The sequence below is a fragment of the Mugil cephalus genome, chromosome 1 (genome assembly GCF_022458985.1).
Source record: "Mugil cephalus isolate CIBA_MC_2020 chromosome 1, CIBA_Mcephalus_1.1, whole genome shotgun sequence".
NCBI classification, from domain to species: domain Eukaryota; kingdom Metazoa; phylum Chordata; class Actinopteri; order Mugiliformes; family Mugilidae; genus Mugil; species Mugil cephalus.
In genome coordinates, this window is record NC_061770.1 from 43,244,153 (window position 1) to 43,263,352 (window position 19,200).

Below are 19,200 nucleotides of genomic sequence, written 5' to 3' on the forward strand. Positions count from 1 at the left end.
CCTCCATAATGAAAACATACTTGAATCTCTGTGTTATTTTATAAAAATACTGAATACCACAACCTTCATGAAGCTTAACCTATAATGCAGGGCTGTTTGATTAGAATGTATTCATTTTTAATGGTGTACCTAATGAACTGGCAGGTAAATGTATGTTCTTACACACCCAGTGGACTAAACTGTCAACTTTTATTTTATTTACTTTACTTTTTTCCAGCCTCCTGTAAAGTCTGGAATGCTGGCAACTTAAACGTTAGCGACGTTCCAGAATTCCTGGCTGTCTCTTGCCTTCGAGCGTTGACACGGTAACATATTCATAACAGAGATTCATTTATTATATGTACATCCTGAGGCCTGTACCCGTGAACTGAGATATGCTGTTTGTAAATCATTTAAACAGATGATACTTGCTGCAGTTCGTGACACAGATTTGAACTTTTTTTTTTTTTTTTAAGATTTTTGTTTGAATTTTCAAATTAGTGTTTCAATAATAGCTACCAGGGAAAATTAAGTAAATATATTACACATATATATAATGAATATATTGTCTGTTTTTTTTTATAAAACGAACAAAAAAAACAAAACAAAACAGTTTAACTGGTGTGCCACCCTCCTAAAGTTGACAAAAGATCATGCATGGGGTAGCTTCTTCTATTTGAGTGTGTGCAGGAGGCTGCTGTAGTACTGGTTTTCTATCGTAGTGTCAGGGGAGCCCGAATTAACGCCCACCTTTGTTTCAAAGCCATAGGTCGGGTATTGAGGGCTGACCGCTGACTGGAGGTCTGTGGATGAGGCAGACATGTGGGAGCGTGGAGGCAGCGTTGTGTAGTGCTGGAGGACTGCGCTGTCCGTGGTGCTGAAACCTGCTGAATGCAGCGAGACGCTTCAGCTGTGCCACGAACGCAGCAAAAAAAAAAAGAAAAAAAAAAAACACAACCGCTGATTCCAGATATCTTGAAATGGCGCAGACAGAGAACAGAGCATTATGTAGATAAGCAAATAAATAGATGACAACGAGGAGGGCTTTCGCCTTCCTACGGGGGAATGTTATTGTCTTAGTAAGGACCGATGTGGAATAAAACCTCCAAGTAGAAAAGCATCCCTAACACGTCAACCCGGCGCGCACCGCTAGATATTTTTTCCTTTTTCTTGGATGATGGTGGCAGTGTGATGTAAAACAAATCTGTGGCGTAAAGGGAAGAAAAAAAAATGATTATACTGCGAAGCTGTGGTGTTACTCCTCCTGCTGCACTGCCCATGTCTCGGCAAAGGCGATGTTTGACTTCAAATGCCATATTTAGGAAAAACGCTCGGTCGCTTTGAGTGACTGGGGCGAGGACGAATGGCATCTTGTGATCTGGAGGACAGCGTTAGAGCCAATAGCGTTGAAGGGCTCCTGTGTGCATAAGCGGTGGAAGGAGCTACTCCGGGTATACTTCCGCGTCCAATGCATGTTCATGTGTAGGTTGAATGGATGAAACGGAGAGTGCGGAGAGGTATAGGCATGCTGTGATACGGCCCTATATATTTGCCGGCAGGACTATCTTCCTTTTAAAGACAACCTCCTCCTTGCCTTGGTTTCCACTCAGTGATGTCGCGTATTTGTGTGGCGCACCTGTAAAGAGCGAGACAGGCAGAAGCCGGCTTTTTTAATTATTTGATTCCTTTTATTTCTTCTGTTCTTTTTTCCCTTTTGTTTCCATGCATTTGCTGAAAGGAACTCATTTCTGTGTTTTGATTTAATAAATATTTCATTTCCTCATTTTATCTTGTTTGTGTTGGCTTTTTATGTTTCCAAGTTTGAACTAAAGAAAGCGGAATTCATCATTTTACGAGCTATTGGCCAGGTGTTTCATTCAGAGATTGTTTGCCTAAGGACGTCCCTAACTTTCATTTATAGAAACGGTAAGATATTTTTTACACATTTGCTCATTGAACTGAAACATTTTTTTCCCAGAGTCGATATTCTAGCTCTTCTTTCTTTGAGGACAGTGTGCAGAGGAGATCGTGCAGTCACTGTATGTCTCGGGCTTATCTTATTGCATGCAGGCGCGATGGGAAAGTGGCCGTGATGCATTCATGTTTCCACTGACGGATGATTTTCCAACTCCGAATTGGCGTACGAGGGACTTACAACAGGCTGTCTCCGCACATGTGCTCAATTTTTCAGACATGGACGGACGCATGACCGCTGTATGTGTAGAAAGACAGGCCTTAGTGGAGTGCTGAAACGTGGAAAACCGCATCCGCTTATTTTGCCGCATCTAAGGGGAAAATGTTGGAGATATTACACAAACGGCACCTTTTTATATGCAAAATCGTACATTAGTGGTGACATAATAGAGGCAGAAAACTAATCATCCGAATTTAAGCTAATAAAATAGCTAAACTTGGACGTTATTTAGAATACAGACAATTAAAAAAAAAAACATTTGCACAGATCTACTAATTCGATTTTAAGTTGGATCAGTTTAAATTGTAAATTTGCCTATTTGGCTGTAGCTTCGGTGCAACTCAAAAAGGAGTAATTCTATGTAGGTTAAGTGCAGACTGCGTGTTGTGCTACTTGGAGTTGCTGGAGGAAGTTCTGCTATCACAGGCATATTTCTAATGCTATTTCTGGATTTCCGTGCAGGTCTAATTTGGAAAGTGTACACAGTTGCTCTTTCTGTTCTTTCAAAAACAACGCTGCAGATTCAGATCCCGACCTTTCTCACGCCTAAGCACTTGTCAGCGTCCCCGTTTTGGTTACACCTCGCCTTTTAAAGCCAATCTATAAGTGCACAGGTCTGGCGCAAAAGTACCAGTGGACGTGGCGAAATCTAGAATAGAAACAAAGGCTTTTTATATTGAAATTGTTGCGGATCGTATTGAAGTAAATTGGCTGGATTTCACTGATCGCTCTTTATTGGGACCCCGGTGGCACGCTGACGCAGCTTTTGGGAGCTATTGCATAGTTGTGTGTTTTTCCTTTGCACCGCTCCAAGCATCGCTCACGTTATTTAACAGTAAGCAGCAGTGCACCTGCAGCAAATCAATTAGTTATTAGCCCATTTCCGGGGTAGAACCGGGGGGCTCCGCTGATTGGCCAATAGGCTGATTAGTTTACTTAGGGTGCCCGCGTTCCCGCCTCCGCCCCTATTCTGCAGCTCAAAAACTGCGACCGAAAGTTAACGTTTCTGCTGACTTTACATCAATAAATACCCGCAACTACAACTCGACACTTCAAGGTAAGACGCCTCAAAGGAGCAGGATTAAAATACGAACTGCCAACATCAATTGTGTTTAAGGTGCACGCAGGCTTAACTAATTTTAAGAAGTTACGACAGCTAGCTGGTGCACATAGGCGCGGTATCGTGCTTGCAAAAATTCATTGGAAAATATGTCAATTTTAACGTGACACGCTGTCGCCTGGTGTTGGATAACTGAACACGCACTATATTACCAATTTTTGAGGCGGCAAGCGTCGAGGAAAAATTCGGGTGGTAGCTACTACGGCGATATATTGCGAATTTAGCCAAAAACTAAACTTGGCAGCCCGCAAGGAAGCCATCTCTGCGCCGGTAGCTGCAGGCTAACGCTGGCTGCTGGGAGTTGTCCAAACAACGGTGGGCCAAAAAAACTACCAGCGACGCTTAATGCCAACGCAGAAATGGCAGAAATTAAATGCTACACGCAGTTTTGGCTTTTGTCGCATTAGGGCCAGGAGTATTCGCGGTCGGGCAGAATTTACTCGAATTTAATTTTGGCCTTACTTGATGGGAGTTTTGCTCGCAGCTGCACAGGTGCCACAGATTAGCCAATCAAACATGGCGGCTCCCCTCTCTCCCCCTCTTAAACCACCTCAGGTTGTAGGTTCAGCTAATTAGCGACGCCTTACCTGACGACAGTTTTATTGTTGCTTTTTAAATATATTAGGCTAATGGTTGTATATTTTTAAACTTTGTTTTTATATTAAAACTACACCACATTTCAAGTTGTATTAAAATACTGCAAAATGTGAATTCATACACAATGTTCATTCCTAACTTCCTAACATATTACAACTTTGATATAGTTAACAGAACTGTATTATCATAATTTACTGTTTAATCTCATTGAATGTTGATGCCATTGTTCAAGTTAATAATGGTCAGAAAGATGGGTTAATCTGTGGCATAAACAAATTTGTTTACTTTTTCTTTTGTGCTTTTTTTTGTGTGTGGATATGATTGTCACACCCAGCCTTGAATATTGATTGAGTGAATCTGCAGAAGCCACAGGAGTTGTAGTTTGTGGTGAGTAATCATTAGTTGGTTGGTCATGAAGAGTGCATGACTTGGATAAAAATCAGTGGATATAAGGCGAAGGTTTTTTTTTTTTTTTTTTTGGTCTTGACTGTCTTGAGCTTTGGCCTTTTCTTAGCTTCAACATGATTTATAAGTTTGTAGAAATGTGGTTAACAGTCTAGATATACGGATGAAATGTGGCCCTTTTGTCAGTTCACCTGATTAATTGTAGCACTGTTAAATATAGCATCCCTTTGTGGAAGGAAAAAAGATTTAATATTTATTAGATGGTGCCTGAATCTTGTTGAATTGTATTTGATTTTAAGAGCACTGTTGGATAAGTAGCGATGGCACACAATCTTCCTTTTTATATCCGTAACGTTGAGAGGACAAGAGATCTTAATTCAAATGAAGTGTCACTGCAGAGCTAATCAAAAGCAGGTAATGGATATCTGCTGCTTTTAGGCATTTTTCCTCCTCTCTGTTCATGCGGCGTCCAGTTTCCACAACCTCTGTGCTCCTGAGAAGGACAAGATAAGAGCGGTTGTCTTTATGTATTATTGAGCCCCCACGTTTGCCTTTCTAAATAAAGGGCTGCTGACAGAGTGACTAAAATGCAGGACAGCGAGTGAACTTCCAAAGGCCACACATCACTGTTCTCTGTGCAGCAATGTGTGCTGCTGTCAGAACTGGGTTACTATACAGTGGGTGGCTTTAGCACAAAAGCAGTTTTGCTCCCTTTGTCCTTCTTAAATGTCCATCCCATCCCCCCTTTCTTCTCTACGTGTACTCGCCCTCCACCCCCACCACCCCCCTGCAGTTGAGCTAGTCTTGGCTCTGTGGATGTAGCACAGGGCTGTTTTCATGCGACCCTTTATTGTGTGTTGGCCACAGGGTGGACCTCCCTCTGCACGTGTGGCTCATTACTGGAGGCCAGCAAAGCATCGTCCTTGAACCCCAGTGGCTTTTATAGATTGCCATGTCATGGCAATATAGGTGTTATATATCATATAAATATATATTTGGGTAATTTGCACTGGTGTGTAGGCACACGATGAGAGATGTAAATATGCCTAGTACTATCTAAATATTCATGACTCTCATTCATATAACATTAAACGAGTATGTTGGATTTATTTACATAAATGTATTGTTTGGTTTCTTTTTAAAAAGGAGAAATCAACCAGGTTCCTCTTTGGATTCAAACAGCTGAGACACTTAAGAGGCTGAAAATTAGTTCCCAGCAGCTTAAACTTATTTTAGTTTCATATCTCTGGTTTGTTTTGTGTTATTTCCAGCTATTATTTTGGAGAATGTAATTGTAAGCCCAGTTTTGACGTACATTAATACTGAATTAATTTGCACGTTTTATTTTTAAAGGTCCAAACGTCAGTGTCTAGTAGGTTTCATTCTCAGTACAGTTTTAAATCACACTGCAGTCTTGGCATGGTTTGCAGTTATGTCTAAGTACTTCTGACTTAACATCAAATTCATAAATAATATGTATTAAACAACTGCAAGAATCGTCTCTTAATTTCTTAAGATAGCCTTGTTCTATGTATATACTTTAAAGGAATAAAAGAAGCTATGACGCACTGTTATTTGTTATGGTTCTCCATCAAGCTAGAAGGAATAAAATCCTTCTTGTCAAGATATCAGAAAAAGTCAATATTGATGAACATGTGTTCCAGTCTCTCGTGCAATACAAACTACCCAGCTGAAATTTCAGGAGTATTTTTCTTCTGGCAACACGACTGGGTTATTCCTTTTTTCTTTTTTCTTTTTTTTTCTTTTTTTTTTTTCCCCCAGAATTGCCGATGAGAAATCATGCATTTCGTCTTTGGATGCTTGCTGCCAATTATAACTCCGAATTGCATCACTTTCCAGTATTATTCCGACATGCTCTGGCTGGCATGGATGAATTGCTGCAAACTACCCCATTCTCAACTACACACTGTAGCTTTGCACCATCAGGACGAACTTCATCAAAGTATTCAAGAGTACATCTATATAGATTTGGTTTTTGCTCACTTTTAATGTTAATCTGCAATGAAAGCTGATTTGCTGGTAGGGCAAAGACACAGTGAAACTTGAGATGTGGACTGCAGAGCTGCACAACTTAGACCCGGGGGTAGTTGATGCAGAGTACATGTGTGTTCCTCATCAGCTACGTGAAGTTGATTAGAGCGGAGAGATATGGACTCAAAATATGATTTTCATATTGTGCTGTTTTCAGGTTCATGCATGAAATATGTGTCTGGTTAAATGTGCAGTTGTTTGTAGAAGCCGACATATGGAAAAATTACACACTTATTAATGATCAGAATAAAATGCAGATTTGGTTTCCTTGTGTGTGTTATGCAGCATTTAGCACAGCATCTTGTCGTTTTGCCTTGTTAGACCTTTACATTTTGCTTCTCTTCTACTTTGCTGACATACTGTATTTTATTACAGCAGACTTCCAGATCAACCTAGTTTAATTTATACGCTGGTCAGAAACTGGACGGGTATGAAATGATGACTGAAACTAAACCAAGCCCTCGCTTTCAAGCCATTTCTGAGCTGTTAAAGTTAACACTTGTATTTCGGATATATTTACATGTAAAATGAATTGTTTGAGATAATGCAGCCCGTTTTTTCTCCATCAGCTGGAGTGCAGTCGACTGAATAGGCTTCTGTCAGTGAACCACGTAGACCCAGAGGTGTCGGCCTGGAAATGTAAACACTGCACTTGCTTGCAGGGAAATACTAGCTACTGTATTCCATGGAAAGCAGTTAAGGGTCGTCCGAAGACATAGATGTGTCCCTAGATGCCTTTTATGGGTGTCGCTAAGAAGGCAACAGTGAGAACTTTGCAAATTTATCTGCAGCTTTGCTTGCTGATGTAGATTTGTGTGTGAGAGGTGCATCTTTTAAAGAAAACACCATCATTTGAAAAATGTAAAAGATTTTTACGTCACTAGGGATCCATGAAGTTGCACCTTATTTTTCTCACCACGGTACATGAAGTCTGAAGCTTTGTTATCTTCTAGCATCTACCTTGAGTTTAGGGTGGGCAGATGGGTGACATCTGTGTTTTCAGGAGGGATATTTTGAACTGTTACTTGTGGGCTTTTAGTTTTCAAGGACAGGTTGTGCATGTCAGTATGTGCACTCTGGACTTCTTTACTCTGCAGCCTGTCACGCATACTTGGTCAATTTAATCCTCCGAGGAGCTTGTAGCAGAGATTCGTGCCTCCTCACTCTAAGTGCTCAGTGTCACATCGGTACACGCTGAACTCGACGTTGCCTTCAGGTTTAAGTTAAATAAGTTCTATAGTCATTGAGTACATTGGCTAAACGTCGAAGCTTTATTCTACTGCGTTTGCCCATAATGAATGTTGTGGGTGCCCGCAGCAGATCTTGAAGTAATACATATCCATCACAGTGTGTTATATCATCACCGAGACTGGTCAAGTGTGAACGGCTGTGTTCAGGAATGGAGGTTAAAAAATAAATATTCAAGCCGACTGATGTGGAATGCAGTACCATCAAATTGAAACTAAAATGTCAGTCTGAGAATCGTCGAGTGGTCATCGTGACTGGTATCCATCAGTTGGAATATTTTGATTTGGATCTGAAAGAGCTTTTTAATTCTCGATTGGCTACATTCGTTTGTTCATCAACAACTAAATGAGTAAGCAGTTCTTTCTTTGTGGAAAGCCTAATCCACGAATTCTTGCGCTATTTTGCTATTATTAATATTATTATTGCTATTAAGGAGTTGGTAAATTGGGAATTATCTAGAAAAATAATGCACAAAAGATGCTTTGTTTAAAATACTCGTAAATGTTAAGTCTGAACTGCATTATTAGCACATCAAACAGTGACCCTATTATTTTTCCTTTGTAGTACAATGTTCACATACCCCGGTCCCTGACGACCATCATTTCAGAGAAGATATTTGCTATTTTTTTACAAGGTAGATAACCAGCTATAGTTTGTCCCTGCTGCATTTTTTGACTCCCTGAAAAAATGCTGTGCTCTCTTCTCTGAATTTTCTTGAAAACAGCACTGTGGGAGTGGAGCTTTCCCTCCCCTTGAAAGAAGGTTGTCGGATCTGAAAGTAGCATTAACTAAATACGATACACCTTCAGTTGTGGGGTAAAATTGTGGATGGGTGTGTCTCAGCAGTGATGAGAAAACAAGAAAACACGATGCAAACCTTGTGTCCTTTATCTGGGTCTTGTTTCTGATGAAAAGTGTGGGGCAAAGCCTCTAGGGGAACATGACGTTCTGCACTAAGAGGAGGCTGCTGGCTGGCTGCACACGGAAATTTTTGGGAGGTGGTGTCTTGCCAAGCTTCCTGTTCCAAGTGTTTATCTAATGAAATATTTCTGCCTTGTGGCACTATCTCAAATGGGACAATAGCCAGTGTTTGTGCTTGGAATAAAAGGTGAAATTTGTGAAATGGAGATTGAAGTAAGTCCGTTTTTTTCCCACAACAATATGTTCTCTTTTGGCCTCCTCATCACTCCACAATGTACACATGTGAGGGCCTGTTTGTGCACTAGAGAACTGCTTAGAATGAACATTTCTGGCTGAATATCCTTAGTGTTTCTTTTTAAATGCTGTCCTTGTGTCCTCTCTGTAATATTAGCAAAGATGCAAAAAAAAAAAAAAATGTCTTGCAGTCACAAGCTGGTTCACAAATAACAGATGGGAAGAGCAGAAGGGGGGTTTAGTTGACCTGGGAAGTTCAAAACCTCAGCCTTCTGCAACTTGAAAGCGTGCAGTGTGTATGGTGTCAGGGTTGACTGTACTCGCCACAATTAGTGCTTTAATCTTTTGAAGCAGCAAACTGATGGCACATTTTCATGTGCTCTGTGGGTCAAGTGGTGTTGGAGACCTTAATCTAACACCAAGATTTATGTATCGACCAGAATCCTTCAGCCGGTTCTAGTGTGCGGCAGTAATCAAATGTAATTGAAATTGTCACGTAGTTTTGTCCTATATAATCCATAACAGTGGAAGACAGTGATTGTCTTTTGTCTTGAAATATGAAACCATAGTGTGATATTTACATTTGCAAAATTGCTGTCTAAAGTACAATTTGAGTTAAAAAATAAAAAATAAAAATTGCATTACTTTATATCTACTAGTCCTTATATGCAATGAAAGGAGTTTCTGCAGCATTGAACCGTGGATCATAATGTACACACCACGACTGTGCTCAGTATTCTTCATATGTAGCAAATTTTCTTCTCCGAGTCACAGAAAATATGGGAAGATAATAGGCGGAATATTTTCTCACCATGGGATGCTGCTCAGGTTTCCTGTCTGTCGCAATAATGGTGGCCTGTTGTACTCCAGTCATATTTTATGTCACCTCATCAATATATTGTGTTATATGGTTAATGTTCTGGATCATTTGAGTCTTTATGCGTGAAATAACGTGGTGAATATGTCCGTCAACAGATTAAATCACTGACAAAACTTCAAAAATACTGATGTTTTATTGGTAATTCTTATGAGAATTAAATTTATTAAATGAAATAAATGCAAAGGTTGCTGGTGACACTTGTTCTCACTGGACTGAGAGTACGACGCCGATCACAAGTGCGAAGCCGTAATTTATCTTCCATGTCACAACCATGCACCCATTAAGTTTTTCCTTCGTATTGTCAGATGTATCTGTGGTAAAGTGCAAAATCTGCTGCTGCGTGGCTGTAATTTCTATTTTTTGCCTCGGTTATGTAGCCACTGCAGGTTTTGACCTTGGTGTAGGGGCATGCCAGTGAATCAAATGACTCATGTGTTTGCAGCTATTCAGTGAAACGTTGGCACTGCAGATTATGTTGAGTACATACAGAAGCCTGAAAACATTACAGTACGGCTGGATGTATTTCATAAATTAATGAAAATATGAACCCACAGATGTCTTGCACAACATGCAAGCCATGTTGGCTTGAACACATCTTTCGCTGTAGAAAATATTCGACACTGGCATTCATTCTCACAATTCCACTATTAAGATTTGTTTAATTTGATCAGTGGAGCAGTGCCATTTCTCATTTTTCTGATCTTATTTTTTTTTTTTAGTTGTTAAAATGTCATAAAACGGATGTCTCTAAAATGAACATGATGAGGATTTTTGATTTTGGAGGAAGGGAGAGGGGTGTGGTCCAATTATGTGCCAGAGAAATCCGATAATAGGCGTGTAACACAAGAGCAACAGTTGTGATGAATTAAGACGGAACAAGTTTGTCATTAAGCTCAGTTATTATGAAATGGCAGACCGCTTAGTAAGGCTGCTACTGTATACTCTCCTGTCATAATGTGCCCGTAAGTGATCTGTGCACCACTGCATTTTACACATGGATTCTAATCTGCCAGATATCTGGAAACAATGGGATGAGCGTATCGTCTGTGACAGGATGATTTAACATACAGCTGAGAATGCTGTGTTTTCAGATGCCTCTTGCTTCACCTCTCGTACATCGACAACTGAGCTGCAGAGTATAAGTCACTGAATTTATAGCACAGTGGACCTGACAACGGATATGAAAATAAATGTTTCTGTTAATGGCTGGAGTGATATACATTGTGAGAGAACGGGTGGCAAAGAAAAGGCCTGAAATACAAGCCTCGTTTCTACCTAAAATACCTGGGAATTATAGTCACAAGATTTAGAGTTGTTTCTTCAGACCGTTGGTTGTCTGTGTTTCCACCTAAGCCTTGCAAAGGATTAGGCAAATTAGTTCACAGATGTATTTTTAAATAAACAAAATGTAGAAATTTAACAAAAGAAAAGGCAGCAACATCTGTTTTACCTGCAACTACACAACAACCTGATGAAGTCCCATTGGTGACGGTAATGTTGGAGAATGACCAACAATTTTATTGGGATATGAGGTGAAGGACATGTGGTGGGTGTCCTTCCCCTTCACGCTTATTGCATCAACGGTATGCTTTGGAAATGGGGTCACTTATGACTGATTTTAAAAGCAACAGTATTGTGAAGATTGACTGTAAGATGAGATGATGTGTATCGACCAATTAGAAATGTTGCAGCACTGTAAGCCCAACCTCTAAAACTGCCTGTACTTGAGTGCGTGTAAAATAATTCCCTCTGAGCTAAAGTTAGACCCTGGTCTTTGCGGTGGTAATGTACACAGTGAATCCAAAGTTTCCTGAGGAAATGTAGCGCTGCCAGTTACTAAAACTGTCTATAAGATGTAGCCAACACGTCCTAGGGGCGTTTCAGGCTTTTGGTGTGAATGCTCAGGGAGTGTTTAGTGCGCTTTTATGCAGTAAGAGGAAAATAAAACACACATTCTCACTTGGTCTGCGCATGTATCTAGGACAGAACAGAAACATTTCTTAATGTATACATGAATAACACTGTTATGTATATTTATTTATTTTTTTTTGTCAAGCAGTCACTCTGATCACACAGTACACCTCCAGCTTTTCACACTTGGATATGATGAGGTCATAATTATTCTCTAATTGAGAATCCAGGGCTGTTGTACAGCTGTTTGATCTGACTGACAGTGAGCTGCTTGCTGCGATTTGTCCGTTCATCTGTATTTATGACATCTTAATCACTGTTACTAATTTATTAATTTTCTGTGCTGGGGTTTTCCCAAATTTCTAGACCACCTCAAGAGATTTAGTCCCCAGAGAAAAGGCGTTTGTGGCAAATCTAGTTTATATAGACACAGACCTTTTCGATGTACTTTTAACTCCTTTCCCATGAGAAGAGGGTCTGATATTTCTTAAATATTAATGTGCGAGTGCTTAGTAGTATAAAAGGTTTTTAAAATTAGAGGGAGATTTGATGAATGTGTTTCCTACTGATAGCTTCTCTTCATTTACTGTACATGTAATAAATGTAGTGAAAATACTTGAATGCGAACTACCATCATTTAGTATGAACTTTTCACTTGATCTTCAATCTTTCCATTGAACATAGCGGTAAACAAAAATGAAAAGGCTTCTGTATAATTGACACGTTAGTGGAAGTCAGAGGGACAAGGTTTAAAAACTAAAGTATATTTTTGTTGTGAAGGTAATGGCAAAAAAGAGCACATTTTAGACGGTAGAAATTAAAAGTCTGTTTCCAATTCACACACCGTCTGTCTCTAAGGACGAGTGTGGTCAAACATTAAAAAAATGGCACATTGACAGTTTTGCAGGCGCTTCACTAAGAAATATTGATCCGATCTATTGGCTTTTACCTGTCTGCCTGTCAATTGCTATGCTGTTTTCAATGCTTGAGTAGAGAAAATCAATTAATGTTTGAGCTGTGGCAGGTTGACATTTTTACAAAATGCAACCAACAGTGAAGTGAACAAAATTGACAAATGGCGCACTAAATGCTCAGTCATCTATGAAGGAAGTTTCACAGAATCAAACCTAAAATCTAATTTCCTCTGATGTTACTATAAAAATATCCACAGTAAAACAGTGGACATTTTATTTTTTTCATATTTTAATAGGTAGGTTTCCTGTAAAAACACAAATCTTTAATGTTTACTGAATTAAATTTGTCTTTATGATGCTAACTCGGATCAATGTGGTGCTCGTTCTCATTCTGCAGATAATATTTGTTTTTATTGTTGAATGGTAAAATGAACACTGATGGATGTTGAACTGCTGTGGCTTGGCTTTTTTTTTTTTTTTTTAAACCTTTGTTTTCCTCAGTGAAGTCTTGGTTTTGTCGTCGTCTTTTTGCTGCGCTGCTTGTTGATCTTGGTGAACTAGTTTGTTTAAGTAATTTTGAAGCTTATTTCTCTGTGGATATTTGCACCTTTAGCTTTGTGTGTGTGTGTGTGTGTGTGTGTGTGTGTGTGTGTGTGTGTGTGGCCTAGATAACAAATGCTGGAATGTGTCAGCTTAGTTTAAGCATGAGCTCAGTTGCTGGATGTGTTAGCAGTCCATTTGATCCGGTGAGCATCTTTGTGCAGCACTTTCATCCATTTTGCTAATTGCCATTCCTCATGCTTATTGTCCCTGTTGTTTTGGCCGGGTTTCTATCTCGACTGAACACTCTGCACTTCTTAGTTCTGCTTTTCTGTCCTTGCTGTAGATGAATTGTGACTAAGAGAAACATTGCCTTTTGCTTCTCCCTGGCTTCATCCAATCTGCATGGACAGCCAGTTCAAAAATGTAGCCTCCTTCCCTTCCCCCCTCCCCCCCAACAATGACATGTGATCATCTCTGACTGTTGCTTTTGTTCTTGTTGATCTAACATGAAGTACTTTTTTGTGTCCACATTTTCAGACGGCAACTCCAAACTAACATGGCAGTCAGACTGTGCGATGTGGCTTCTCTGCTTAGAAGTGGTTCGTGGGCACCTGAGCCTTGGACTGGGGTCTGTGGCACTTTATTTTCCCATCATTTGGCCACATGGCCTGCTTTTTTTTTTTTTTTTTTTTTGTCTCAGGCCATACCAATGACGTTTGCTCCCAGGCATATTTTGACTTTCATTACCAATTAATCACATGTTAAATGATGACATTTTTCTGGAGGGTGGAGTGTGCATGAAAAGCTGTATTGGTATGGTCTAAAACTGTCTGCCGCTGTCTAATCTGATGAGTTTACCTTTTTAAAAAGCATTATGGCCTGATATATTTCTCACAGTGTGGAGAAAAACATAGATGGTGTTTTGATTTCACTGACTTTCCTTTTCTGCACACGGTGACTCTGTTAATTAAGGATCACTCTTCATACATTAATTTGTCGCTGAGTTCAAAGCATATTGTTTAGGGATTGTTGTTCGATGCTAGCGTACCGATGGCTGCAAATTTTGTGCTGCTTTAGGGTTGGCATTGCAGAGTTCATTTTGCAGAATTAAACGTTTGACTTTGGTTTGCCACATTTAACCTTGTAAGATATGTTTAAGGCACCACTTAGTAACTTTAATGTCCATTAAATTGTTGAGCTGCTGAGAGATTAATAGACTTTCTCATTGCTTTCTCAGTATAAAGTTTTCTTCTGTCTTCCCAAAAATAACCATGAATACCAGATAAGGAATTTATTGTGCAGTCTTTTTTTAATTTGATCTCTGGAAGTAATATAAGATTTAACGTTTCAACGGACGTCAATGCTAAAGTCACAAATTTACATAATTGAAATCCTGCTTCAATCTGTTCTGTGGTTTTGACATTCACAGCATTGCAGCGTCTACTTTTTAAAAAGCTAAGCTAATGTTAGTCCCACAAGGCTGCACTAAATTATGGTAATGCACAATAATAATAAAAAAAACATGGCGTTACGGCACAAAGAATCGTTTTGACAGTCAGTACTTTGATATGTTTCCTACAGCTTGGTTGCCTGGCTGTTTTGTGTTGAGGTTAAAAAAAAAAAGTAACTATTTTTTGGGTTTAAAAATCACACATTTCAATGTTTGAAGAGCGTCCTTTTTTTTTTTTTTTTTTTTTTTTTACTTTTTTCTCTTTTGTTGCCTTTGTGCGATTTGCATGTGGTTTTGACTAGATTCTTTTGTTCTGTCTCTTTAGCAGGTAATTGCTGCCATGGAAACACAGCTGTCCAATGGGCCAACTTGCAACAACACAAGCAACGGTCCCTCAACAATCTCAAACAACTGCTCCTCACCTGTAGAGTCAGGGAGCATAGAGGACAGTAAAACTAACTTGATAGTCAACTATCTGCCTCAGAACATGACCCAAGAGGAGCTGAAGAGCTTGTTTGGGAGCATCGGAGAAATTGAGTCCTGCAAACTGGTTCGAGACAAGATAACAGGTAATTATTTGATTTGCTATGCTTGGTTAATGGCAGTATGTGATTTCCTCTTTGTGTGTTTGGAATTCATTATCAAATGATGGACCTTTTACCCCCCAATAAATACAAAGGCGTTCATGTTGAAAGACTTCCAGGTACCTGTTGGATAATTACTACAGCTGGAAACAAGTTATTTAACCCCAACTGATGAGTTGGCAATGAGTAGCTTCTTATTTCTTAAACAACCATGTCAAAGGACAAATCCTGTGGTTGTGAAAAAGAGTTTAGTCTGTTTGAGAAGGATCAAATCATTGGCATGAATCAAGCAGAGGAAACATCCAAGTTGATCGAAGCAGAAACTACTAAAAGTGGGTTAAGATTGGTCCAACGCATTATTAAAAGCTAGAAGGATGGTGAGGAACCATCGTCTTAGAGGAAGAAATGTGAAGAAGAAATGGGGGGGGGGGGCTTCAATTTGCTAGGGAGCATAAAGATCGGGAGCAATGGATGAAGGTCATGTGGTCTGATGAGTCCAGATTTACCGTGTTCCAGAGTGATGGGGCATCAGGGTAAGAAGAGAGGCAGATGAACTGATGAACCCATCATGCCTAGTGTCTATTGTACCAGCCTGTGAGGGCAGTGCTATGATCTGGGGTTGTTGCAGTCGCTCAGGTCCAGGTTCAGCAACATTATGCCCAAAGAATGAGGTCAGCTGACTACCTGAGTATACTGAATGACCAGGTTATTACATCTATGGATGTTTTTTCTTCCCTGATGACACAGGCATATTCCAATATGACAATGACCGGATTCATGGGGCTCAAATAGTGAAAGATTGGTTCAGGGAGCATGAGACATCATTGGAGAAGGCTTTGGGCAGTGTTGAGACTCTCCAACTCTCCCATCATCAATAGGACACACACAAGTGCTGTCAAACTCTGAACATTTTTGATCAGATTAATCTCAGGGTTGCTGTAGATTAATTGCATTTACATATAAGTCATTGTTAATATTGATATATTGGACAAACAGATACAAGAAAGGAATATATATTCACTTACCAGGTTTATTAAACACCTTCACCAGTTTCACCAAAACAACTTGAGACAACTTGGCCTTTTGTCTCTTTTTAAACAAACATTTCTCCACATTAACGTGGCTCTGTTCCAGCTACTAAGATAAACTAACTTGTTGACATTGTCAAGAGGAGAGCCGACTGCTCATTTACAATGTTGCCTGCAACTGAGAACAGTCTCTCACAGGGAACAGTGGTTTCAGGAGTGGCCAGACATTTGTCAGCCTCTTGGAATCTTTGTCTTGGTTTGTCTCGAGCTAGTTGATGCTTTAGCCCAAGTGCTTTAGCCTGACTAATGTGTGCTTCACATTGATGGGATATTTTAATCTGCGTTAATTTGTGTGTTTGACAGCCCTAAAATATAATAATATAGTAATAATGTAATATAGAACCAGCAAGAAAGGTAGAGTTACTGGAAAACACACCCTTCTGTTCGGTTTCTTTTGACTCGGTGGATGTCAGAGGAATTCAGGCTGTTGTACTCGTTGTTATGGTCTGTGTGACATGGCTGCCGTATTCCTGATTCTTGATGCCTTGTTCAAGGTTGCCTCTCTCCATCTTCTTCAACACAGTCCAATGGTCGAGTACGTGAATGCCTAAAATTGAATGCATCTTTGGTGCATTCTGCTTATAACTTCTGACAGTGCGTACTCTTAAAAAAAACGCTGAGTTTAACCGTTTTGTCTCGTTGCTTCTATAACTACACGGTGCTGAGTGTTCACTCAGTTGGAGAACTATATACAAAACCAGAGCTTTCATATTTTATGACCCTGGAAATAAATGGTAGAAAAGGGAAGACCTCAAGCCAAGGTTGGCATGTTTGTGGCCAGAGAAGGCATGGGGGGCCTCATTATGTATTTACTGAATTTAGAAGTTTTGCATGCAGCGATGATGAAAATTGTCAAGTGTTTAGTCTGGCATGGGATAAATGCCCTTGTGTAGCCATGCATACAAGAAATGCATTTGATTGTTGGCGTGTGAAATGGGTTGAGCCGAGTTGACAAGTGATCCTTGTTTAAAATCAGTGTTAAGCACAGCCTGCTTGGGTGATTGAACATAAACGGGGCTTGATGGGCTGCATATTTAGTCAAGCAAGTGTGAACGTAGCACTCAAAGTAATTTAAGTGCAAGAACTGAACGAAGGAAGTTCTTTGAAATCAGCTCGTACATGAAATGAAAGTTGAGCTGTAGATTTTAATACAGCAAGTAATAAAACTCAACCGCTTTGTGCTTTTTAGCAAGAAAACATATCGCTGTAATTTAGTCAGATACTTTAAGTGACCTGTGATCTAAAGACCTACGAACATTAATAGATGAAGTGTGTATCTGAGTGAGAGACTAAGGTTCACTTGGTTTTCAAGCTCTTCTACTAGACTGGATGGTGGATGGCTCTCGTAGTAGCATCTTTAATAAAACAAAGTGTCCTGCTGAGGTCTGTTACAGCAAAAACCAAAAGCTCTCGGCGCCAATGGCTGTTTGATTTGAAGTTATTAGTTTTATTTTTGTTGAGGAAATAAAAATGCAGCCGGCAAGAAAGGGTGAGTTATTTTTTTTTTTTCTCTCCAGCTGTTGCAAGACAACACTTAAACACTTAAAGAAATATTCTTTCCCAAGGTAACTGTATAATAAAACAAATTAAAAATCAGAAATAAAAAATGCATGTATGCCAACAGTGGAGCTATAGTTTCTGTCTGATAATAGATTTATGGTCGTCTTTGTACATTAACAGTCTCTAACCAGCGTGCTGTTAGATATAGTATAATTAACAGCTGAGGTAAAATAAATAAAATCCTTCTTAGGAAAGACGGGCCCTTAATTTTATTCAAAGCCTCCAAGTCGTTTCTCAGGAATGGTGCTCTGATTTCAGTCCTACATACAACCCCATCCCCTCCAGACTACGTTGCTTTTGTCTCTGCCTCGGCCCGGTGGCGATGGATTTAAGCCAGCCTACATCTGTGTACTGGTGCTACATCAGATGTTAAGTAATCACCAGAGAGATGCGCGCTTCCTTTTTGCTTTAAAATGTTGACGCTTTGGCTTCTGCTGCAGAAGCAGCTTAGTCTTTGTCACTTTCCTCCCACTATGGGCAGCACTAGTGCTGCTCTCTGTTTGAAAGTATATCCCAGCATGTCTCCTCTGTTCCTTAATGACGGCTAAAAGAAGAAAAAAAAACAGCAAGTTGTTTGTTACGAGGCCTCCTCATTATAACAGTGGATGCAGCTGCTATTGGGCGTCCTTTTATGAATGCGTTGCTTACAGCTTGGCCTGCTCGTGTACACCAGAACACAGCAGGCTTTTCGCCCTCCAGGCTTCAGTGCAAGTGTCATTTGCACTGATTCATTTCAAAGGCTTGGCATATTTCTCCTGGCTACGACGGTCTGTGACACGCAAGGTGAAATTAAGTTTATGAACTTTAGTTGATCACAGCAGAGCCACCCATGAGAGCAGTGAGTCATAAATGCATATAGAGGCTGTTCAGCTGTTCAGAAAACCCAACTAAGAGCAGCCAGAAAGACAGATACTATGTGACCGTTATGTGTCTCTGTATTTTTGTATAGTAGAACTGTATTTTTAATTTTTTAATTTTGTAAAAAAACAAATTGACTCATTAGTCTTTTTTTATTGAACATTTTTCTTTTGTTAACTCATTCATTAGGATAAAAACTAACCTATTAACACTAAAGCCACACACTGTAACACAAAGTAACCAACAATCAGACCAGCAGAATACGTCTTGTCAGTGGAGTCTGGTGGTTTTGAAGAGTAAGAGCAGTCTTTGAACAATATATCTTTGGGTTCTTGTTATTTTACAGCTGATAAATGCCAGATAAACCAAATAATTGAAGTATTACAAGTGAGTTCATGTGTGTGTTTGTTTGTTTGTTTGTTTGTTTTTTTTTCCTCCCCTCCGTTGACAGTCACTTTTGTAGCTTCGTGTTGATTTAAGAGAGGGACTATTTAACGGTGATATTTCAAATTCTGAACATGGGGAGCAGCAGAATCTAACTTATTACATGTGAAATGTTTTTGTTTCTTGGTTGTAACGTTTCATTCATTAGAGAATCTAAAACCAGCACAAATATCTGGCATTTTCTACAGCTTGAACTGCCCAGAATCGAGCTGCAATAT

The 19,200-nt window shown here is 39.7% G+C and overlaps 1 protein-coding gene across 9 annotated transcripts in view; it reads left to right on the forward strand.

The window, feature by feature from the left end:
• The first annotated feature begins 1,466 nt into the window (after positions 1 to 1,466).
• Positions 1,467 to 19,200, forward strand: part of elavl2 (ELAV like neuron-specific RNA binding protein 2) — a 29,543-nt gene continuing 11,809 nt past the window's right edge. Inside the window, exons 1-3 of one of the 9 annotated variants that reach the window (XM_047595661.1) lie at positions 1,467 to 1,905; positions 13,536 to 13,626; positions 14,777 to 15,017. In XM_047595661.1, coding sequence (XP_047451617.1) covers positions 13,555 to 13,626; positions 14,777 to 15,017 — 313 coding nt within the window. In that variant the 5' untranslated portion in view covers positions 1,467 to 1,905; positions 13,536 to 13,554. Of the gene's footprint in view, positions 1,906 to 3,084; positions 3,231 to 13,535; positions 13,627 to 14,773; positions 15,018 to 19,200 lie in introns of those variants that run through there. The other 8 variants (XM_047595642.1, XM_047595705.1, XM_047595688.1 and 5 more) reach the window with 8 other exon arrangements.